Below are 24526 nucleotides of genomic sequence, written 5' to 3' on the forward strand. Positions count from 1 at the left end.
AATGTATATTGATGGGAGATGGAATTGTAGTTGGACTAAGAGCCTACAAGCTACTTTATTATTATTTTTTTATTTTTAAAATTTTTATTTGAATTCAGTCGATATATAGTGTATTATGAGTTTCAGACGTAGAGATCAGTGACTCATCGGTCTTATATAAAACCCGGGGCTCATTACATCATGTGTCCTCCTTATTGACCATCACCCAGTTATCCCATCCCCTCACCCTACGGCCTCTGGCAACCCTCAGTTTGTTTCCTATGATTAAGAGTCTCTGAAGGTTCGTCTCTCTCTCTGATTTCATCTTGTTTTATTTTTTTCCCTCTTCCCCTATGATCCTCTGTTTTGTTTCTTAAATTGCACATATGAGCAAAATCGTATGATAATTGTCTTTCTCTGATTGACTTACTTAGTCATAAGCAAGTCAATCAGGCTCACTTAGCATAATACCCTCTAGTTCCATCTATGCCTTTGCAAATGGCAAGATTTCATTTCTTTTGATGGCTGCATAGTATTCCATTGTTTATGTAGACCACATCTTCTTTATCCATTCATCTGTGGATGGACATCTAGGTTCTTTCCATAGTTTGGCTATTGTGGACATTGCTGCTATGAACATTCAGGTGTACGTGCCCCTTTGGATCACTACGTTTGTATCTTTAGGGTAAATACCTAGTAGTGTGATTGCTGGGTCTTAGGGTAGCTCTATTTTCAACTTTTTGAGGAAACTCCATGCTGTTTTCCAGAGTGGCTGCACCTGCTTGCATTCCCACCAACAGTGTAGGAGGGTTCCCCTTTCTCCGCATCCTCACCAACACCTGTCATTTCCTGAGTGGCTAATTTTAATTTTCTCTGATGGCTTGAGAACTCCCCAGTGGCTCTGCTGTGTCTTCCTTGGATGGCACAGCCGTCAAGGACGTTTCTACCCCAACCTTGTTTTGTCTCTTCCTCACTCAGAGGCAGACTCGCCTTGTTCTGTGATGACTCTTCTAGCCTTTTCCTGCACTTTCCCTATTTTCTTCTCACACAGGCATTTCCCTTAATAAAGTTTTCCATGTTCAATCTCATTTTGGCATCTGCCCTGGATTCCAAGAATCTAATCCCAGGAGATTTTTTTTTTTTTCTTTTAAGTCTCACTGATCCATAATCTGGTCATAAGGGAGACGGGACAAGAAAGTGAGTTATGTTCTGTGTAAACGCATTCTGCCTCCAGAAAAATGGCCAAGAGCTCTGCACTGGGGGCTGTGTGCCAGCAGCAGCATCTTCCAGGGCGAAGGACCGGGTATGAGGGGATCTTCCTTTGCCTTCCTTACTGTGATCTGAACCCTGGGCTCTTTCTGTGTTAAGCTCTTGAAAGCTTCATTATTAGAAATTTTTTTTTAAAGACTTTATTTATTTATTTGACAGATAGAGATCACAAGTAGGCAGAGAGGCAGGCAGAAAGAGAGGAGGAAGCAGGCTCCCCGCTAAGCAGAGAGCCCGATGCGGGGCTCGATCCCAGGACCCTGGGATCATGACCTGAGCTGAAGGCAGAGGCTTTAACCCACTGAGCTACCCAGGTGCCCCCATTATTAGAAATTTTGTTACACGTTACAGTCCAAGAGTTTTATTTTTGAAATATCTTAATTTTTCTGGAAAGAGCAGATGAGACATGTTTGGCTTTTGGTAAGAAAAACGGAGCAGCTGTCATAGAGAGAAGGGTGGTTAAAAGGACGGGTTAGTAAAGGGAACATCACAGGGAGAGACTTGGGGGGAGGGTGATAACTGGTTAACATCCTCTGCAGGAGAACACTGTGAATGGCAGAAGCACCGGGGCTGAACTGAAGGGGAATTTGGCCCCGAGGAGAGGGAAAGACTGATCTCTGAAAGCAGCTGTTTTGGAGACACCACAAACCGGTGGTTTTTAAACCGAATGTGTGCAGGAATGTTCTAGGGAACTTGGCAAGACTGGGCATTCTAGCGGAGACTCTCATTGAGCAGGTCTGAATTATTACTGCATTTGTATTTAAAAATAGGCACTTCTATAAGCTCCCTGAGATATTTTGATGCAGTTAGTCTGTGGGTCATAGTTTGGGACAGCAAACTATCTTAGGTGGTTTGTCCAGGAGGGTTTCCTGTTTCAGGGTGAATAGAGGCAGAAGAATAAACCCAGGTGAGTCCTCCTTAGTCAGTCTCAGGCTCTGGAAATGAGCCCTTTATTGTATTTTTTTAATAACATAACAGAATATTTGGAAAGATTTCGAGAGATCAAGCTCTTTCTAAAATTTTCAAGGTTATACATTTAATAATAATTTTGTCCTAATGGAGCTATTTCCCCCCACTGATTCAGTGTCAGCCAGACACGAGTTTCCCTGTCTAGTCCACGGTACAAGTAGGATAATGACCAGCGGTGCTTCCCTGGTAGGGGTAATGATAAAGGAGGCAAGTTAAGGAAAATAATTAGGACAATGCTTTGGATATTACAAAACACGGATTGGCAGACCTTCTCCACAAAAGGCCAGCTAGTAAGTGTTTTAGGCTTTGTGAGTCGTACTGTTTCTGTTGCAGCCACTCAGCTCTGCCATTACAGCTTGCAAGCCGCCACGGACCAGGGACGTATATTGTGGCTGTGTTCCAAGAAAACGTTATTTACAGAAATGGGTAGTGCACTGCCTTTAACCCACAGGCAATGGTTTACCTAGTCTTGCCATATAGGCTTTATATATTCTACTATTAATAATAATAATATAATGGCTTGCAAATAATCTTTAGTAACTAGCAAATCAGGTTTTTAATCAAGAAGTATATACATCACCTGTGATTTTTTTCCAAGGGAAACCACTCCTAGGAACAATGAAAAAATATGTTGTATTTAAATGCTGGTGTCGTTTCGATGGAATTTGAAGAAATAGAGCTTCCACTGACAAGCGATTGCCATTACATTGCTGTGGGCACTTCGGGGACAAATCCGGGCCAAAATGAAGAGCAGTGTCCACACAGACTTTGGAAGAGTAAGACGAGAAATTTGCCTAAATCTTTAATCTCTGACCTTTTCCCTCTTCAAAAGGCCTTGGTCAGGGCTTAGGGCAGAACTTATCTCCCAAAGCACAGTTCACGGAGAGAACGGCTGTGGTGGTTACTAAACCCTGTGTTTATTCTGTTGCTCAAGGTCTATTGACATGGAATTGCCTGTATCTGTTCTAGATTTCAGCTCCAAGAAAATGTGTCTCTTAACAAAACTGGTATGTTTCCTTTCATCAGATGACAAGACTGCATATTGTTTTGCTTTCTGCCTTGTTTACCGACGAGGTTAGAGGTAAATAAAAGGCTCAATCATTGTAATACTTTTCATCCATGTGGGCATCTGCTTCTTCCCTAACACTTGTTTTTTCAAATAAAAAATGAGAAATTTTTCAAATTTTTTCATTTCATGAAGATGAAACGACATGAAAAATCATTTCAATTTTTCTTTTTCTTTTTTTAACCTTGAATCTTCTTCCTTTATTTTTTTTATAATTTTTTAATTTTTTATAAATATATAATGTATTATTAGCCCCAGGGGTACAGGTCTGTGAATCGCCAGATTTACACACTTCACAGCACTCACCATAGCACAGACCCTCCCCAGTGTCCATAACTCAATTTTTCAAATGAAAAAAATGTTTGCATAATTTTCAAATTTCAAAATACTACCTTAAATATCCTTGTATAGATATCTTTCATTGTAAATGCCTTCACATGCTTCTTAAATCTGGCCGGACTATAAACCAAGTATTATGAAAAAAATTAATTGATCATATTTGCAAGAAGAGTGCTGTTATCTATGTTAAGTTCCTCCAGAAGCAACATATATATGATTATAAATAAAATAAACTGTTAATAAGTACTTAATCAACAATAGGGGTTTTGTAAATAAGTATATTCTGGGAAAAGGTTATGATCCACAGTCCCAGAATCAAGCAAAACTGGGTTCCAGTCCCAGCTCCACGATAAGACCAGCTGTGGTCTTGGGCCTGTTATCCAACTGCTCTGAGTCTCGGTTCATCATCTGCAAAATGGGTAGAACAGCTGCATCCCGTCACAGAACTACTGTGAGATTTAAAGGACGTTAGTACACGCGGTGTACCCTGAGCACAGTGTCTGGTCTGTTAAGTACTGAATGTGTCTGTGACTGTTACCGCAGCTTTATTTTCATTTTTACAGTGGTGCTTCTGGCAAAATGTAAGAAATGTGCCTACTGGCTTTGCTTTCTTTCTTTTTTCTTTTTCTTGCCATGTTCCAAGATTCATTGTCTGCGTACAACACCCAGGGCTCCATGCAGCCCGTGCCCTCCTTAATGCCCTTAATATTCCTTAATGTCCGATCATCGCATCGCTTTCTGACTCTAGCCTCTCCTTTTCACCTCCGGGATTTTTGAGCGCTTCCCTGCTGAGCAAATGGAGCACGACCTGACACCTGCGAACTTTGTAACCAGATACGGTCTGGGTAAGAGACTATCAGGAACATTCGTGCAGGCATTTAAATATTTACCCACCACTGAAATTTTCCAATGTTTTCAACCATGGGGCTTGCTTTTCCTTCTGCGTAGTCCGATTTTTTCCACACGAGCCCCTTCTTGGTGGCCTGGCAGCACTATTTAGCCAGTGCCATGTAACTGTCCTTTTGGAGAGTCCAGTGAATTTGAGGGAGGGGTGGAGTAGCAAAGAAATTTTATGACGCCGTTTTGGTGTTCTCCATGGACCGAATTCTGCTAATTCTTTACAACCACCTCTCTCTGTCCTCTCAACTCTGAAATACAGAATCCATTAGATTTCCCATTTTTTCTTTTAGTCTTTTTTTTTTTTTCCTAATAGGAACCAGCTGACAGTAAGGTCCAGAGCTTTATGCTGACAGGTTAGAACCACTGAAGCTGAAAACAAAGGCCACGACGATAGCGAGAAGCCCCAGGGTTTTCAACAGGAAGGACACCGGGAAATCCGGGGAAGCTTTGACTGCCCGCGTCTTCAAAGGCTTCAGTATCCGTTGTTTCTGGGTGAGGATGGCACTCCTGGCTCCCTGCCACGGCCTGGGCCCAGTGAGGCGGTACTGGTAGGAGTTGCAGGGTCCAAAATAGAGCTTCACAGCCAGTTTGGGGTCTTTTAGCAGGAGAGACAGGATGTCTGGCTTCGCTCCTATCTCTAAGGCAAGCTCGTCCAAGTAGTCGATGTAATTGGTCTGCAGCGTCTGGCTCTGGCTCTTTCCAAACCTTAATGGAAAAAGTAAAAAATGGCAGATTCACAAAATGTTCTAAGTCCCAGAAGAACAGGAGGTGTTTGACAGCGCTTGGAAGAATGACCGGCTGAGCGAGAAAAGGAGGCTTGAAGGACTGGTGGAAGGTTCGAACTTAGCCCGTCTGAAGGCCCGTCTCAGATTGAGAGTGGGCTGTCAGTCAAGAGCTGGTCATGGAAGTCTGAGGAATGGGACAAGGTTTATCACCAAGTTATGATTTGCTATTTCGTAAGCGGCTTCAGTTCTCCCGGCAATACACAATAGTCAGGATGGCTGCAAAGATTTGCGCGCTAACACATACGAAAGCCTTGCTCAGTGTCTTGCACAGAGGAGACGCTTAATATTTGCATGTTAAATTATTAAAGTAGTTGGCGCTCCAGTTGGCATAAAACAGGTACTCGATAGATGTTAGATTAATTAGAATTTGACCGTGAGACAGCCCGTATGTGTGATATCAGGCCCGAGTCTACTCTCCAAGGGTGCTTGGTTACTGGTGGACCCCATTTTACCCTGTCATAGAGCATACATCTATTTTGGCTTCTCACCGACTCCTTCTGATTTACTTTGATAGGGCGGCCCCCAGCTAACTTTTCAGAGACACGTGGCCACTGTTACTACTGCTGCTCTCATCCCATTTCCTCTCTCACTACAGAATCTAACACGGACATCATACAAAACGGAAATAAAACAAGTCCAGGAAAAATGTGCTGATTTGGTAAAATTTCTGTCTTTATGTAGTTGGTCCTCCTTTTTTCTTTTTTAAGATTTTATTTATTTATTTGAAAGAGAAGATGAGAGAGAGCAGGAGCACGGGGAGGGGTAGAGGAAGAGGGAGAAGCAGCCTCCCCACTGAGCAGGGAGCGGGAGGTGGGGATCATGACCTGAGCCAAACACCGAATGCTTAACTGACTAAGCCACTCAGGTGCCCCATGGAGTTGGTTCTTAAACTAGTATGTATAAGAATCACCTGGGGTGGGGCATCTGGGTGGCTCAGTGGGTTAGGGCCTCTGCCTTCTGCTCAGGTCATGATCTCAGGGTCCTGGGATCTAGCCCTGGGTCAGGCTGTCTGCTCAGTGGGGAGACTGCTTCCCCCTCTCGGCCTGCTTGTGACCTCTCTGTCAAATAAATAAATAAATAAATCTTAAAAAAAAAATCACCTGGGATTTTTATGTTCATAAAAATACAAATTTCCAGATTCATCCTGAGGTTCCAATTCAGTTGGTCTGGGTTGTGACCCAAGAATTTGCATTTTAAGAAACACGTAGGTGGTTCTTGTGGGTAGTTAGGTCACCCTGAGAAACATTGCTTTATGTAAGGAATTAAAAAAAAAAATTCTTACAAATTGATTCTTTTTTCATTCCTCTGGATAATGTCCGCCATCATAGTCCTCTCTGAGGGCAAGGTACACAAACCTAGAAATAAAAGGCTGGTTTATAAGTGACTCTTAATCTCACAAAACAAACTGAGGGTTGCTGGGGGAGGGGGGTTATGGACACTGGGGAGGGTCTGTGCTATGGTGAGTGCTGTGAAGTGTGTGAACCTGGCGATTCACAGATCTGTACCCCTGGGGATAAAAATACATTATATGCTTATAAAAAAATAAAAAATAAATAAAAATTAAAAAAAAAAAAGGCTGGTTTGAGTGGTGGGTTTGATTCAATGTCATTGCTTTTTCTAGTAGTTGGTTCCTACCATTAAGCTTGGCCATTTATGCATCTTATGCCAATCAAGGCAGAGGTGTTGCTGAACTCCAGGCTGGGACGAGTTCTGTGTGGTCTGCCCTTCAGGCGAGCCCAGGTTACAGTGAGACCTTTGAGGTCGAGTGTGTAAGGGCAGAGGCTGGAGAAGGAAGGTGAGCCTGAAGAGCCAGAAATCATGCTAGGTGGGTTGAGCTCTATTTTGAAGGTGATGGGAAGCCATGGAAGGGTTTTCTGTAGATTTTCCTTTTAGAAAGATCCTTCTAGCTGGTGAATTTTGGGAAATGAGCTCTAGGAAAGTGAGTCTAAAGGTAGTCAGACCAGTTGAGAGGCTGTTGAAGGAACCTGGTGGGAGTAAGTCAGCAGTGGGGGCAGAGGAGGTAGAGGGAAGCAGGAGTTATCGCTGTGTGCTTGTGATTCTGTCCCTGCCCATGGGTGTTCGCGGACATGGTGAAATGGTCAGTTTCCCCTGCATGTAGTTAGTCATCAGACATACCAGAGTCAATGAGTCCAAAACCGAGCTTCACTGAAGCCCTCCTGGTCAGACTCGTATCTTCCTCCACATGTCCCCTCTTTATTCCTGGCTCTGCTGTCCACCCAGTTCCCATGGCCAAGATCTGCAAGTCATCTGTGATTCCTCTCTCTCTCTGATTTTCTACATTCAGCCGATCATGTCCTGTGGATTTTATCCCCGTTTCTCACATTTCTATCGTCTTCTCCACTTTGTCTTTCTGCCAGGCTCAGCTACATCCGATTTCAGCAGAGACTTGCCATGGCCTTCTCACTGGTCTCAAAGACCCCATTCTTTTCTCATTTCAAACCTGTCTTCCATACCAGTGCTGAAGTAATCTATTGAAAATGTAAGTCTGGTAATGTTTATTCGTTGCTTATAACCTTTCATTGGGTTCTCTGGCTGAAGAACTTTCTAAAATGGAGATTTTAGGTCCTCAGGTCAGACTTAATCAGGGTCCCTAGGGATCCAGATGATTTTCATGTATGGCCAGATTTGGAAAGAACTGATGTACATTTTATATTGTAAGCCTTTTAGCATACCTCACAAGGCATCTGTGTCCTGGCCCTTCTCCTGAAAGATTATTCTTTAAAAATCTCTCATCCCTCTCTGCCTTGCATGTTATGTTCTGGGAACATCAAATAGCTTGTAATTCTCCATAACCATCACGCCTCTCTGCTTTTGCTCAAGAGATTCTCTCTTCTTCACCTGAGAAACTCGGTTATCTAGCAAGTTTTTCTTGGCCACATGCCCTCATTTATCCCAACATGCTGCAAAGCACCCTTTTCCCTCTTTCTAGGCACTCCATGCATCCCTTTACCAAAGCATTTATCTTGGTATGTGGAAATGATCTGTTCTTATTGCTGTCTATCCCACCAGGCTCCAGCACAAGGCTAGGTATTCAATGAGTTTTGCTTGAGCTCAGTTGAACCCTGGGGTCAGGGAGATAATGGCCTCCTGAGGAATGCAAAGTGCTATGCAGATCCTCAGACCAACCCTTCCAATATCTTTATAACTTTGTAAGGATCTGTGAGGTTGAGCTTCTTAACATATTGAGAGTTAATTTGGAGAGTTTGAGAGTTAATGTAGAGGCCCTGGGTCTTTAGATTTGCACATATTCAGAGGAAATTATAAACATCGTATAGGTGAAGTCAGGAGTCAGAGATCATTTCCTTCTCAACTATTCTTTCATGATTCCAGGAAAGAATAATATGTACTTAGCTTTATGAAAATTGAAATTCTCTGAACTTTCTAATATTTTAAAGGGATGATTACAGTTCTTTATTATTATTTTTACTATTATTGTTATTATTTTATCTCTATATTTGTTATTTTGCAAATTCTCCACTAACTTTTTAGGACATTAATCCCACGAGAGTTGCCTAAGTTTGGCCAACTTCTTCCTGGCACCTCCGTATCTAAACCTGTTATTGAGCAAACTCCATCAGAGATAAAACCCGTAGCCCCTCACTTTCCCACTCGCATACCTTTGAAAACCCTGGTTGCCCAACGAGCTTGAAGTTCGACAGTTGGGAAAATGGAACCCAGGGGTTGGATGAGACCAATGCATGCCAGAGTTGACTTCTCCAGGTGAGGAGGGAACATGTATTTATACAGTGAGACCATCTTATCCTCTACTTTCACAAGTGAATCTTCCAGGAATGGAAAAGAGAAGGTATATCCTGTTGCAAAGACAATGACATCAATCTTCTCCTCCACTGTTCCATCTTCAAAGATGGCAGAAGTTTCCGTGAGCTCTTTCACTGTTGGTTTCACCTTGATGGCTCCGTAGAGTATGCGACTCGGAAGATCATCATTTAGTACAGGTTCTTTCATAAGATATCTGAAACACAAAGAAGAACACACTTACAAGGAACATTTCATGATGTTGAGTGAGTCTTGAAACTCTCTTGATATTTTACGGGGTTGGCTCTTCAAATAAAGAGATTTCTCAACTATCCATAAAACTTTCTAGCTTGACTAGTTGATCTACCTCAAACCTTACTATCTGACTTGATTCTCCTGTCACAAATCTCTGCCCTCGATAAAGAAGAGAAAACATGTAGGTCATGTGGGTAAAAGGCATTTCAAAAAAGGAGGCATCCCCAAGGGCTTAAACAAAATACCAGTGGCTATGGTCATTCCGGTCATTGTTACCCCATTGATGTTTCCACTCTTGTTTTAATTATCTTGCTGTTCTACTTAATCTCCATCTGATCATAAGTAAGAAAGGAAAATTTTGTTAAATCCCCATTAGTTTTGAAACTTTTATCAAGGGATCAGCATAAAAACCAACGTACGAAATTAAGTTTGGGATATTTGTTGATCCCAAGTGTCCATGGAGTCTCTGCATGTGATAGATAGCATGTATGATAGAGCAAAGTCTGGTTTATTTCTGGAATTCCCCTTTTCATAGATTTGAGAACCATTTTTTTAAAAAAAATAAGACAATATGGGGCACCTGGGTGGCTCAGTGGGTTAAAGCCTCTGCCTTCGGCTCAGGTCATGATCCCAAGGTTCTGGGATCGAACCCCGAATTGGGCTCTCTGCTCAGCGGGGAGCCTGCTTCCTCCTCTCTTTCTGCCTGCCTCTCTGCCTACTTGTGATCTCTGTCAAATAAATAAATAAAATCTTAAAAAAAAGAATAAGACAATACATGCTACATGTATCAGATCTCAGAACTGAGCAGTCACATGGCATTTGTTGAAAGATTCCAAAGTTCTTCTGTTTTTGTAATTTTTTTTTAAGGGAAGGAGCCTGTTATCGACTAAAGAAAAATAAACATTCATACTGTTTGCTTATGTTTATAAGATCAGTGATATAAGCTCAGTAGAAATTTATTTCTTGGCAAAGAGATAGTGAGTATGTTCTCAAAAGCTGTTCATGGGAAGAGCCCTTATGGTGTACAGAATTAGCAAAGCATGAGGTATCACATGGAGAATTTGGGACACATTTCCCACCACACCCCTCTGAAAGGAAGACTTCAATCTCTTCAAGCAGCCTTTGCCAATGTTGGACAGCTTTGGAACTAGGAAATTCTTCCCATGATCCTAGTTTTGCTTTCTAGAGCAGCTCATAATATTTTTTTTCTTTTTTAAACTTATTTTTTTATTCATGTATAATTAACATATAGTGTTATATTAGTTTCAGATGTACAATATAATGATTCAAGAGTTCTATACATTTCTCAGTGCTCATCAAGATAAATGTACTCTTAATTCCTTTTGTCTGTTACCTCCAGCCCCCCACTCATCTCCTCTCTGGCAACTACCAGTTTGTTCTCTGTATTCGATAGTCTGGTGTTTTTTTGTTTGTTTGTTTGTTTCTTTTGTGTCTTAAGTTCCACACCTGAGTCAAATCGCATGGTATATTTCTTTCTCTGACTGACTTATTTCACCTAACCTTATACCCTCTGGGTCCATCCATGTTGTTGTAAATGGCAAGGTTTCATTCTTTTATGGCTGAGTAATCTAATTAAAAATGGGCAGAAGACCTGAATAGATGTTTTTCCAAAGAAGATTTCTAGATGGCCAACAGACACATGAAAAGTTGCTTAGCATCACTCATCATCAGAGAAAGACAAATTAAAAGCACAATGAGATATCAGTTCATATGTCAGAATGGCTAAAATAAAAAACACAAGAAATAACAATTACTGATGTGGATGTGGAGAAAAGGAAACCCTAAATGCACTGTTGGTGGGAATGCAAATTGGTGTAGCCACTGTGGGAAACAGTGGAGGTTACTCAAAAAGTTAAAAATAGAATTATATGGGAACAAAAACTTAAAAAAAAGAAAAAGGTGTGCCTGGGTGGCTCAGTGGGTTAAAGCCTCTGCCTTCAGCTCAGGTCCTGATCTCAGGGTCTTGGGATCGAGCCCGCATCGGGCTCCCTGCTTAGCAGGGAGCCTGCTTCCCCCTTTCTCTCTGCCTGCCTCTCTGCCTACTTGTGATATCTGTCTGTCAAATAAATAAAATCTTTAAAAAAAACTTTAAACAAATAGAATTATATGACCCATTAGTTCTACTATTGGGTATTTACCCAAAGAAAATGAAAACACTAATTTGAAAAGACATGTGCACTCCCATGTTCATTGCAGCATTATTTACAATAGCCAAAGTATGGAAGTAACCTAACTGTCCCTTGATAGATGAATGGATACAAAAGATGGGGTGTGTATACACAATGGCATATTACTACAATATTAGGAAATAAAAATTTCCTAATATTTCTACTTCAACTTCTTAAGTATTTACTTTTTAAAAGGTACACAGAACAAATTTGGAATTCAAATTCCAGGATGTCGATGATACTCATACTGTTAAGCTGTGATTTGAAATACCACATTAGCAACTGGGCTCTTCGTAAAGACGCACCTCTGGCAACCTTTGCTTACCAATGATATACCATAAAAAAGCAAAATAACTCTACTTGTTTTGAGGCTCAAGGCCATAATTTTCATGGTTGAACCACTGATTCATCTGCTGTTCCATCATCCATTTTTGAATTATTTGTGGCAGGACATTTCGGAGCATGGACCTAAACCGGGTGTGGAACACCATGTCCCAGGGGTAGCCGTCTTCAGAGATCCGACCCATGACCCAGGAACCGTGTCTGGTGCTGATGAATACCTGGTAAGCAAAAAGGAATGCTGCTTAAATCAGGGCATTGTCCCTTTTGGAAAGGATCTACTGTGTAGACAATATATCACATGTATGGCTCAGAGAAGTAAAACACTTGCTCTGGGTTAGCATGGCTGATTACTGGCAGGAGTAGGAGGTAAACCTTGGCTTCCTGACGTCAAGATGTTTTATGATACCACACTGTAGTAACCAACCAAGCAACCGACCAACCAGTTAACGAGTAATGGAACCTTGGTTATGTGGCGGGGATATTCCAGTATGCCCTTGCTCCTTTCTCTCCTCCGTGGTACAAGATGAATAGAGAACACCATACCTGAGCAGCCTTCTTACACAGCTCAACGGCAATGTCCGAGGCTGAGTTTCCTATTCCAATCACCAGGATCCGTTTCCCTTCAAGTCCCCCTGGGTGCTTGTATTGGCGGCTATGGAAATACTGGCCCTTGAACCTCTCAATACCTTCAGGGGGAAGAAGAGAGAAGTCCATGAGTTATGTCAATTTCCATAAAAGTGCACCGTCAGATTTTCTTTTCTGGAGTCAATCATTTGCTTGGCCTCCTCACCCCTTAGGGAGGTTACAGTGGCAAGGCCAACTGACAGACTGAAAGCGTATGGAACCTGTATGCATATGGAACAGGACGAAAAGAGTTGATTTCAGGGGCTGCAGCGAACATATTTATTAGAGAATAAACAAACGGTTTTGATAAATTGAGTCGAGTCAGATGCTGGCTTCTGACTACCTATTCTCTCATTTCGGACTGTACAGTAATACTTCAATGTCACATAGCACATGTATTCTTTTAAACGTTTTTGAACATATGAAATGCTATTATGGTACTTGTGTAATAATTAGAATAGTATTTATCATTCTCATTTTGCAAAAGCAAACAAAAACTAAAATAAACTAAAAATCAGGCACATAGAACGTGAAGGATGTTTCCACATTGCAGGTTAAGTCGGTAACTTGCTGGATAAGCCATTTTGAAGACAAGACTGTCTGCAGATTTCCCAGAAAAATATGACTTTGTTAAATATTTATCTTTTATGGTGGGTTTCTTTTTTTTTTTTTTAAGATTTTATTTATTTATTTGACAGAGAGAGAGAGAGATCACAAGTAGGCAGAGAGGTAGGCAGAGAGAGGTGGGGGTCGGGGAAGCAGGCTCCCTGCTGAGCCTGATGTGGGGATCGATCCCAGGACCCTGAGATCATGACCTGAGCCGAAGGCAGAGGCTTAACCCACTGAGCCACCCAGGCGCCCCTGGGTTTCTTTTTGTTGTTGTTGTTGTTGTTGTTTTGTTTTTGTTGACAGAGAGAGAGATCACACGTAGGCAGAGAGGCAGGCAGAGAGAGAGGAGGAAGCAGGTTCCCTGCGGAGCAGAGAGCCCGACGCAGGGCTCGATCCCAGGACCCTGAGATCATGACCCGAGCCGAAGGCAACGGCCCAATCCACTGAGCCACCCAGGCGCCCCGGGTTTCTTTTTTTTTAAAAAAGATTTTAGTTATTTATTTGACAGATTGAGATCACAAGTAGGCAGAGAGGCAAGCAGAAAAAGAGAGAGAGGAGGAAGCAGGCTCCCTGCTGAACTCTCAGAGAGCCCGAAATGGGACTCGATCCCAGGACCCTGAGATCACGACCGGAGCTAAAAGCAGAGGCTTAATCCACTCAGCCACCCAGGTGCCCCTGGAGCGGATTTCTTGAAAGAACCTTTGGATCATTAGTTCTCATAGTGGGGTCCTTTGACCAGCATTATTAGCTGGAATCTGGGAACTTGTTGGAAATGCAAATTCTCAGCTTGATGCCATATCTACTGAGTTGGAAATGCCTGAGGTGGGGCCTCCCAAGTTGTTTTTAAAAGCCCTTCAGGTGATTCTTCTTTGAGAATCAGTACTTTAGGGTAGAAGAGCTCACACCTGGCTGCATACCTTATTTATTTATTTATTTTTTTAAGATTTTATTTATTTATTTGACAGACAGAGACCGCAAGTAGGCAGAGAGGCAGGCAGAGAGAGGGAGGGAAGCAGGCTCCCCACTGAGCAGAGAGCCCGATGCGGGGCTCGATCCCAGGACCCTGGGATCATGACCTGAGCTGAAGGCAGAGGCTTTAACCCACTGAGCCATCCAGGTGCCCCTGCATACCTTTTTTAAAAGGGCTGTTTATCTGAGAGAGAGCACAAGTGGGTGTGGAACCTGGGGGAAGGGCAAGAGGGAGAGGGAGCGAGATTCTCAGTTAAGCTCTGCACTAAGCCGGGGAGCCCCAGCAGGGAGCTGGGGGTGGGGAGGGGCGTGGTTCAGTCTCCTGACCTGAGCTGAAACCGAGAGTCGGAGGCTTAACCAACTGTCTTCCAACTGCCCCTTGCCTGGTTGCATATTAAAATCACTTGAGTAACTCTTAACTGATTGGGGCCTACACTATACTAATTGAACACTGGAGGTCATGAGGATGTTAGAGGGTCCACAGATGGTGTGAATGCGAGACCTGGACGGTGAACCACTGCATTAGCTGTTTTCCTGAGGGCCTGCAGGGGGAAGTACACTTTCTGAGGGAAGGGCCTGGGAGGTACCAGGACAGATGGCTTCAGGGTTCCCTTGTCCGTATCCTTCCCTGTTACCCTCTGTGCCCCCATCACCGTCCTGTAGGAGTACTTGTTTCCGGGGAACCTCCTCAGTAACCTGTCTGAAGGCATGGCTCTGAGGAAAATTCTCCAAGGCCATGGAAAAGTCACAGTGTTTGGCAGGATAGATAAAGGCTGAGGTAGGTGGGTACGTGGTGATACGGACCTCTCCAACAGAGAACCGATTTGGGTGACAATTCTCTGAAATTCTGGGGAAGATTCAGTGACTTTGGAGGAAGTTACTGAAGTCCCTGTGTCATGAAGACCGAAAGATGGTATGTGGAGACTTTCATCCTTCCAGCTCTATCCAGATCTTCATATTATGCCCAGTTGCAGTAGCTAATTCTGCCTGTCAGTCCAACCTCCATATAAAATTCCTGGACACTGTAGAGTTGCAAAATTTCTCACCTCAAAATGTGTCTCCTTGGCATGTGGATAATGTTAGGCTAACAATTTTTAAGAAACAGATGGCTTAGAAAAACCTCTGACTTTCTCCCCTAACTGCCTAAAAAAATAGATCGTGGGGCGCCTGGGTGGCTCAGTGTAAGCCTCTGCCTTCCGCTCAGGTCATGATCCCAGGGTCCTGGGATCGAGCCCCACATCGGTCTCTCTGCTCAGCAGGGAGTCTGCTTCCCCCCCCCTCTCTACTTGCCTCTCTATAAAAAAAAAAAAAATGTAGATTGAGGACCTGCTCCGGGAAGGGGGCTGTCACCCTGGATGACTACAGTATAATAGGAACCGGGTGAGGTAGCCAGGGAGGAACACAGCAGTCTGTCTGTTGAAATTCCTCTCTATGTCCCACTGCTTCTGAGTGGTTCAGCAGACATTAGTTTTACCAAACACTTATCCTTTTTCATCTCCCTATGAATTGTCATCTTTCCCTTCGTGGTCCCAGCCCCGACGTCCTTCTCTTTAGCTCCGAATGGCACATGAACAGCAGCCGCCCGACTGCCCGTGGGCCTCATATTCTTATGGACTCTCTACATGCATAATTGCATTTTATTTTTTCCTACGAATCTGTTTCATGTCATTTCATTTTTCCTATTAATCTGTTTCATGTTAAGTTTTAGACTAAGCCCAAAGAATGTTGAAAGGTAAGAGAACATCTTTCCTCCCCAACAACCCCTACTCTGAAAATCTGGGAGTCCTCGCGGGCCTCACCTGGAAAGGATTCCAGCGGCATGTGAGGGAGGATGTGATGGCCGCTGCAGACCATAACTGCGTCAAAGACAGCGCTTTGCTTCTTGCTGTTGCACTCGGTAACAACCTCCCACTGGCCCGAGGATGAGAAATCCGGGTGTTTTTTCACACTGAGGACCGTCGTCTTGAACGAACACAAAGAAGCCATCATTGAAAATTACTCTGGCATAACAGGGCCGCACTGAGGGAGTGGGAGTGGGTGGAGCGCACTGAAGGACTCGATGCAGCTTCCATTTGAATCCCGTTCAAGCCCCTTAAGACAAAGACTGCTAAGTGTCCCCTTCTCATTCTTCTTTGGCAGGGAGCTACCAAAGCTATGGTACTTTGTGCAAGACTCAGCCATGGGAACCAGTCTGTTAAGGACTGAATAAGGACTTGAGAGAAAGACAGAAGAAACACAAAGTCTGGGCAAGATATAGAACACATGCCCATCATTCAAATGATCACATGGTCAGTATTTATTAAGAATCTTTTATGTGTCCGCCTCTGCGGAGACTGTGTGTTAGAGAAGATATTTCAGGCAAAGCACTTTGCATTGTGTCTGGCACACTGTTAGCATCCTGTGAATGGTAGTTGTTCACATTATTATTTTTCAAACAGAGTACATCATGTTAGCAATATAGTTCATGATCTCATTTGGATGAAATTATTTATGCTCATTAATTTTTTTTTTAAATGTAGCTCACACTGTCTGGAAGTCTAAGAATTTTTAAAAAGTATCCATAAAGGTGTTATGTCTTTTTTTAAAAATTTAATTTAATTTTTTCAGTGTTCCAAGATTTGTTGTTTATGCACCACACCCAGTGCTCCATGCAATACGTGTCCTCCTGAATATATCTTTGATGTGTAACAAACAACGTCGAGTGGAAGTAAAGTTTCTCTCACTGCTAGAATAATGGCATGCTTCTCCTGGTTATGTATTTGAGTCCCATGGACATGCTTTTCAAATTTTCAGATATTTAAAAAATGCTGGGTTGGCAATTTTTGAAGCTGTTTCAATGGAAAAAATATATGGAGATTATTAGCATAAAGCTTGCAAAGGACTATAAAATGTCCAGGCATTTTTGGCTGAGATTAAAGATTTCAGATTTGCAGTTTAGGGTAATAGATTAGTTAAAATACTGTGAATTATTGCTATTCAAAATGTGGTTTGAGAACCAACACCTTCAGTATTCACTCAGGAATTTATTAGACATTCAACAGAGCCTTATAGTTGACCATTTTGTGGTTTATACCAACTCAGAGACCAATAATGGAAATGAGTTTCTCCAACCCCTCTCCAAGCTCCAGGAAACACAACAGCAATAATATAATAAATAAGAAAAATAGCTTTCTTACAACTTTAACCTGATCTTTTAAAGAGCAGATAATAAAAAGTACATTCCATAAGAGGGCAATATATCTGTTAAATAAATTAAATAGTCATATGGACAAAGATCTATAAAAGCTTCCAGCATAAAAAAAGTCTGTTATTCGTAGGTTGGCTCCACCAGGAAATGAGTACTAGTTTTCTAATGTAGTACATTAGATACATTTTAATGGCATTTACAAATATAGATTTCCACTACAATCAGCTATTATAAATTAATATAATACAAACCTGGAACAAAACTGAGATTACTGAGGAAATGAGAAGTGTCACAAAAAATTAGTTCACTGATAGACCTAAATGTGAGACAGGAATCCATCAAAATCCTAGAGCAGAACACGGGCAGAGGCAAGGGAAACAAAAGCAACAATGAACTATTAGGACTTCATCAGGATAAAAAGCTTTTGTACAACAAAGGAAACAATCAACAAAACTAAAAGGCAACCAATAGAATGAGAGAAGATATTTGCAAATGACAATCAGATAAAGAGCTAGTATCTAACATCTATAAAAAAACTTATGAAACTCAACAGCAAAAACCAAAAACCCCAGCCAAGAAATGACTTGAACGGACATTTCTCCAAGAAGAAAGGCAAAAGGCTAACAGACACATGAAAAAATGCTCAACATCGTTCAGCATCAGGTAAATAAAAATCAAAACCACAGCGATCAGAATGGCTCACAGGGGTCAGAATGGCTAAAATTAACAACTCAGGAAACAATAGCTGTTGGCAAGGATGTGGAGAAAGGGGAACCTCCTCCACCGTTGGTGGGAATGCAAGCTGGTGCAGCCAGTCTGGAAAACAGCATGGAGGTTCCTCAAAAAGTTGAAAATAGAGCTACCCTACAACCCAGCAATTGCACTACTGGGTATTTACCTAAAGGATACAAACATAGTGATCCGAAGGGGCACATATATCCCAATGTTTATAACAGCAATGTTCCACAATAGCCAAACTATGGGAAGATGTCCATCAACAGATGAATGGATAAATAAGATGCAGTTATGTATTTACAACGGAATATTAGTCAGCCAGCAAAAAGAATGAAATCTTGCCATTTGCAGTGGTGTGGATGGAACTAGAGGGTATTATGCTAAGTGAAATTAATCAGTCAGAGAAAGACAATTATATGATTTCATTCATATGTGGAATTTAAGAAACAAAACAGAAGAATATCAAGGAAGGGAAGGAAAAATAAAATAAGATAAAAACAGAGAGAGAGGCAAACCATAGGAGACTCTTAACCATAGGGAACAGACTGAGGGTTGCTGGAGGGGAGGGGGAAGAGGCATGGGGTAAGTGGGTGATGGGTATTAAGGAGGACACATGGTGTAATCAGCACTGGGTGTTAAATGCAACTGATGAATGACTAATTTCTGTCCCTGAACTAAATTGAATTTAGATTAAAAAAAGAAAATAAAAAAATTAGCTCACTAACAGTTATTTATTCAGAGATATAATATAATTTTATTTACTAAGCATAGTTACTGGTGTTTGAAGTGTAGGTTATTGATAAAAATTCAGCATGTTTAGTGAGAATATTGTTTTCTTCTTGTTGATTCTTTGTTTTTGAGGGAGCAGAGGAAAGCTAGTATGCATGATCCAGCTGTCTTATGTTGCTAGAGAATGTACCATGCCACTCCCCCGAATGCCAAAAATAGTTTCTACAGGCTTATGAAATGAATGGGGAACTGTGAGCTCATTTAGTACATTTTTTTTCTTATAAATTTCATTTCTAAAGAGAAGATCAGAAAATAAATAGTAGTGTGTGTCATCTATAATATCACTACCTTTTAGGTCTTCTATTCTGCTCTTCCAGCAAAAAATTGGATTGGAATACTTTGTTTTCTTCACAATTTCTTTCATTACCAGAGTAACTTCTTTGTTTACATGTAAGCTGAACCCATGAAGAGAAAACCATTCCCCCCAAAATACAATACCTGGAACTGAATATATTTTAGAAGATCAAACTTTCTGGCAAAAATCCTGAAGTATTCCAGGAGCTTAGAATTGTGCAGGAAGTTTGGAAAGTCTTCAGGCATTGGAAAGTCACTGAAACAGGACATTTCTTTGCTCGTGTTGGTGATGACAGACTGATAGATACTTGCTCGGCCGTCTTCAACATTTTCCTGCAGGATCAAATAAGAAGAGTGATAATCATGTTGCATTTGAAATAATCCCTTGGTGTGTCACACTTCTTCCAAACCTAACTCTTGGGAGATGTGATCCTCTTTCATTGTCGTAGCATGATGGCTGGGTGATGGGGTTTAGTGTATGTGCTCCATCATCCCATTCGATAGGGCCTAGTTGGGGCCCTGCGGTGTTGCTCACTGGTGGGATTCTTACTGCTGGTGGGACTGAGAGTGGGGACGATCCTTCTTTTGGCACATTGCAGGATATTAATATCCCTGGTCTCTGTGTACTTAATTCCAGCCATTGGGGCAATTAGGCCCATTCTGAAAATTCCCCTGGGGAGGCTACACCCACCTTCCTTTAGGAACCAATAAATTCTGGGATACTGGTCAGAAAACCCAAGGGAGAATTTCAATTAAAATGAATACTTCTGGGGGCAGGTAGTTTTCACATGTTAACTTGAATGCACCATCTTCATTTTATGCTTTATGCAAATCAACTTTGCTCAAGTGATAAAAGTGAATAGCATTAGTACCAATCAAATCTTAAACTTGAATGTAAATGTTGGCGAGTATGCTTTGGTAAAATCGGACGTAGCTCATAGTATGGTTGAGTTTATAATTTCCTCTAAGCACTGTGCATATAGATAATATTCTTTGTGTTTAATTATATAAGAGCCAAATACGGTGATTCAATGTCTCTGAAATCAGCAGGTTCTCAAAGAGGCTTGCATAAGAGCATTCAAATAATGCCACCCGAGAAGTCCTCCATAAATGCTTGTGGGCAATTTGAGGCTAGTGTTTGAATATTAAAATGCCATGATTTATTCATCCAGAGTTCAGGGTCATTGTATCCTTTTGTATGAGAGGGAAACCCCACTTCATACTCTAACGCAAACTCCCTTAGCATTCAAAACACTTACACGCAGTTCACATCACACCAGAAAACTCTCATCACCTAGGAAGCTGGCTGACCCTAATCTCAAAGACTAAACTGTGGAATCTCACCCCTTTATCAGCAAAGCTTTTTATGTGCATTGGGCTTCGCCGTGTCCTAAGTTCAGGATTATTAGTACCAAGATGAGTTACCAAAGCTAAAACAATGTTTGTGTTCAGATTATGTCATTTAAGAGCAGTGTGTAAAGTATTTGTTTCTAAGGATTCTCCCGAAATCTTAGCAATGGTATCATCTGAGCCTTGATTCCGGACTGGTAAAGTTAAATGCATTTTTCCTGTTCGTGTTCAAAAAGGCATTTGGCTCCTGGCCTGTGGTAGGCGTGAATGAATGAATGGATGAATGAATGAATGAGAAAGAGAGAGAGAAGGAATGTGTAAGAGAGGAGTTTCAAATTGCATAATACTAGAGTCACACTGATATGTAAACTATTTCTGGATGTTTCCACATGGTGGAACACAATGTCCTTGGTAAGACTAAGTGTCGAACTTTCTATCCAACCAAAGTCTCAAACTTGGAAATATAGTTGACCCTCAAACAGGATGGGTTTGAACTGCGTGGGTCCACTTACACTTGGGTGTTTGACAGTACAGTACTTAAGATTTTCTAATAATGTTCCTTTTCTTTAGCTTGCTGTAGTGTAAGAATACGGTATATAATACACCTAACGTATAAGGGGTATGGTAATCAACTATTGATGTTATCGGTAGGGCTTCTGGTCATCAGTGGGCTATTAGTAGTTATGTTCTGGGGGAGACAAAAGTTCTATGTAGATTTTCAGCTGGGGCCCCAACTCCCATGATGTTCAAGGATCAACTATATTTCATGAGGCAAAGAAATACCAATTTTTTTCTCAAGACCGGATAACTTTTTAAGTAATACAGAGTAGAGTTAAACTTGAGAGTCCTGGAGTCTGACGAGGTTGATATCCTGATTCTACCAACTTTAATGGCTCTATAGCCATGGGCAAGTTTCTTAAGTCAATTTCTCAGTTTCTCTGTAAAATGAGGTTCACTAATAATTACGACATTGAACAATTGTCGTCAGGCTGAGATTAGATAAAGTGCTTAGCACAAAGCCTGACTTTAAATCAGAGCCCAACACGTTTGCCTCTGTTGCTACAATTATAGGTCATGAGGGTTAATCGTACTAAACCAGTCACAGATTTAAAGTAGCTCCACTAAGATTGTTGTACTATAGCCAACATGATCGTTTTTTCAAGCACAATAAGATGGCTTTGAAATCCTCTGTCAGGTCAATTTTAAGGGCACTTGGAGTGATGCGAACTGGTTCTGATGTCCGAGCTCTGTAGTGATTTCAGAGTCTGGGCAAGACTCCCCTCTGGGAGTTGTATTGGTGTCATTTGTCAATAATTGATGATGACATCACAATTTTTCCCCCTGAAGATCATGTAATAATCTTTATTATGGTCGATTGGCATCCAGCTGTTAAGAAAACGCTTTATTTCTGTGTGTACTTCTTCCTATGTTGGCCGAAGCAGATGTCTATGTGTTTAGATAAATCTGGGTAAAACTGGGGTTTGGTGAGTTTTTACAAAGGGAGAATGATTCTTATTAATAAACAAATACATATCAATCATCTCTCCTGTCCAGACCCCGAGCTGGGAGTTAGGGACAAGAATAAAAACATGACACACAGTTTCTATCTTTAGGGAGCTTATTACTACATTGAATGAAAATGCACTTGGACTTTTAGGATGGAAAGATGGAGACAGAATGAGATGACAAGCCCCAAACAGGAAGACACAGCTTTCGAAACAGATAAATGTAACTCATATACATAATTAAAAATATAAGCAGGGCTGGGGTGTGTGGGTGGATCCGTATCTGACTCTTTTTTTTTTCTTTTCTTCCTTTTTTTTAAGTGTCTGACTCTTGATTTCAGCTTAGGTCTTGATCTCAGGGTCTTGAGTTCAAGCCCTGCATTGGGCTCCACACCCAACATGGAGCTGATTAAAAAAAAAAACAAAAAAAAAAACCCAAAATGATATTTAAACCCAAATAAAACCCAAAAATGATATTTAAGCACAAATACTGATAGTATGAATTTCCTAGTGGACAGAATATATTACAATTTATCTGTTTAAAATAAATGATCACATGATAAATATTCTCTTAATATGGAATTTTCTGAATGTCAGAAGACTATATAGCAAAATCAAGTTACCTTGGTCAGCAGTAATTTAGAATTTACGACCTTTTGATCAAAGGTTGGACTGAAGTTTACCTTTGACTCTGTAAAAATAAGAAGGTTGTAAAGGCTAATCTAAGTTTAAGGAAGATTATAAGGGTCATATTTAATCTGCTAGAGGGAGCAAGCTTATATAGTGAAAATTAACTTATTACAAATGTGAATTACAAAAACTTACAAATTCGTCATTTTCATTGTGAAGCATTGTTATATTGACCTCTACCAATCAATATTTTGTTCCCATGCTGGTGATTCTAACCAGTTGGGAATAACACAATTGTATTTCTTTACAAATATTCTATCATTCCAAATTTTCACTCTTTCAGGTGGACCTTATATCTATCTGCTCCATTGCTTGAAATGAGTAAGACTGAAACTATTTTTATGTTGTTGTGCTACTGTTTGGGACAAAAACTGTGGTTCCCAAATGCCATTCATGCACTAACTGTCTTATAAGGATTCAGGGGATCTTTGAAAAAATATAAAATCCAAGTAGGTCTGGTTTGGGCCCAGCCATCTGTATTTTAGAAGGGCTCCGCTACTGATTCTTAGGCACTGAACATGGGAACCATCATGTTTATTAGACTGTCACTGTGTTCTGCTCTCTCTTCACTAGGCTGGTGTCTCTCTAGATCTCTGGCTTTGATCACCCATGGTGACCCCCCAGTTAAACTCCCTGACCCCAGTATTGCCCACTTTCTGTACCGCCTTCAGGGTAAAGCGTATACTCCTTGGCACGGGACACACGTTTCTCGTGAAGAGACCCTGGCTGTCTTCTCTAGCCCATCAGTCACCACCCATCATCCTGTGTCCTTCAGTCTAGCTATATGGTGTGACTTTATCTTCTCTAAGCGTGTCAGCTTTCTCAAGATTCTGTATTTTTGCACATGCCACTCTCTCTGCCTAGAACACTCTTTCTCCTTATTCTCATGCCCGATCCCTGCTTCTTGTCAAGACAAATGAAGGCATTACACCCTGTAGGCAGCTTGCCCTGTTCTGTACTGCGTGAGTTTCTGTGCTGCCCGTAACACTTGTAAAACTGCGCTCTGATACGGATTCTCTTGAGTATCTCTACTCCTGCCAGGACATCTGGAGATTGCAGCGACTGCTGCGCATTTTCAGGACTTTGAAACTTAGTGACGGAAAGCCTCACTAAAATGCAGGTGGGAGGTTTCGGCCCCAACACTTCTGGTCGGTTGCAGGCCCAGCAGGAAGCGATGGTCTTGACCTCGCACACGGATGCTGCTCTACTCTGCCATCGGGAGAAAGAGACACTTTGCTCATCCCCTTGGGCAACAGCTCAGCCAATGAGAAGCCACCATACCTCGAACTCCGGGTTTACTTCAAAGGACTTTCAGTTCAGAACAGTCCTCCCAACTTATCCCTTTTCTCCTTAAAAAATAAAAAATCCATTTACTTTGTTCCCTGGACTTGGCTATGGTTTTGCCATAGCCGATTGCAATTCTCTTTTATTCCTCAGCAAACCCATTTTTTGCTGGTAAAATAACTGGCAATTTTTATTTTTAAGGTAAACAGAACCTAGTATGTGTTGGGGATATCATACAAAATCATTTAATATGTTGAAAGAATGAAAGAACATGTCATGTTAACCAGAAGCATTTTTTCGTCACTGCAGATAGGACTTAATGATACTAAAATGGACATTTAGTAGCAGAGTGGGAATGAGTAAATGTTTTGGTAGTAGGATGCTATAAACTTTTTCCTGTTTTATTACACACAAACATTACTTAAAAAAATGTATGTGGCAAGTTAACCAGTGTATATCTTAAGCTACAGGTGAACAGGCTTAATTAAGGACCATGCCTAGTATTTGATATTTCATTGCTTGGAGGGTTACAGATATCTAACATGTTGAATTTGGTTCCATAAAATGGGCAGCAAGGTAAAAAACTCAAGTTATGCTGTACGCTGAGTTTGCTGTGTTAGATT

The 24526-nt window shown here is 41.4% G+C and overlaps 1 protein-coding gene across 2 annotated transcripts in view; it reads right to left on the reverse strand.

Annotated features, from left to right (window-relative positions):
• Positions 1-3547: 3547 nt before the first annotated feature.
• The window catches only part of FMO2 (flavin containing dimethylaniline monoxygenase 2), a 29842-nt gene continuing 8863 nt past the window's right edge, over positions 3548-24526 (reverse strand). For both annotated transcript variants that reach the window (XM_045983188.1, XM_045983189.1), the window contains exons 3-9: positions 19219-19407; positions 15869-16031; positions 12411-12553; positions 11886-12085; positions 8943-9298; positions 6587-6659; positions 3548-5224 (exon numbers count right to left, since the gene is read on the reverse strand). In XM_045983188.1, coding sequence (XP_045839144.1) covers positions 4861-5224; positions 6587-6659; positions 8943-9298; positions 11886-12085; positions 12411-12553; positions 15869-16031; positions 19219-19407 — 1488 coding nt within the window. In that variant the 3' untranslated portion in view covers positions 3548-4860. The remainder of the gene's footprint in view (positions 5225-6586; positions 6660-8942; positions 9299-11885; positions 12086-12410; positions 12554-15868; positions 16032-19218; positions 19408-24526) is intronic.

The sequence above is a fragment of the Meles meles genome, chromosome 17 (assembly GCF_922984935.1).
Source record: "Meles meles chromosome 17, mMelMel3.1 paternal haplotype, whole genome shotgun sequence".
NCBI lineage: Eukaryota > Metazoa > Chordata > Mammalia > Carnivora > Mustelidae > Meles > Meles meles.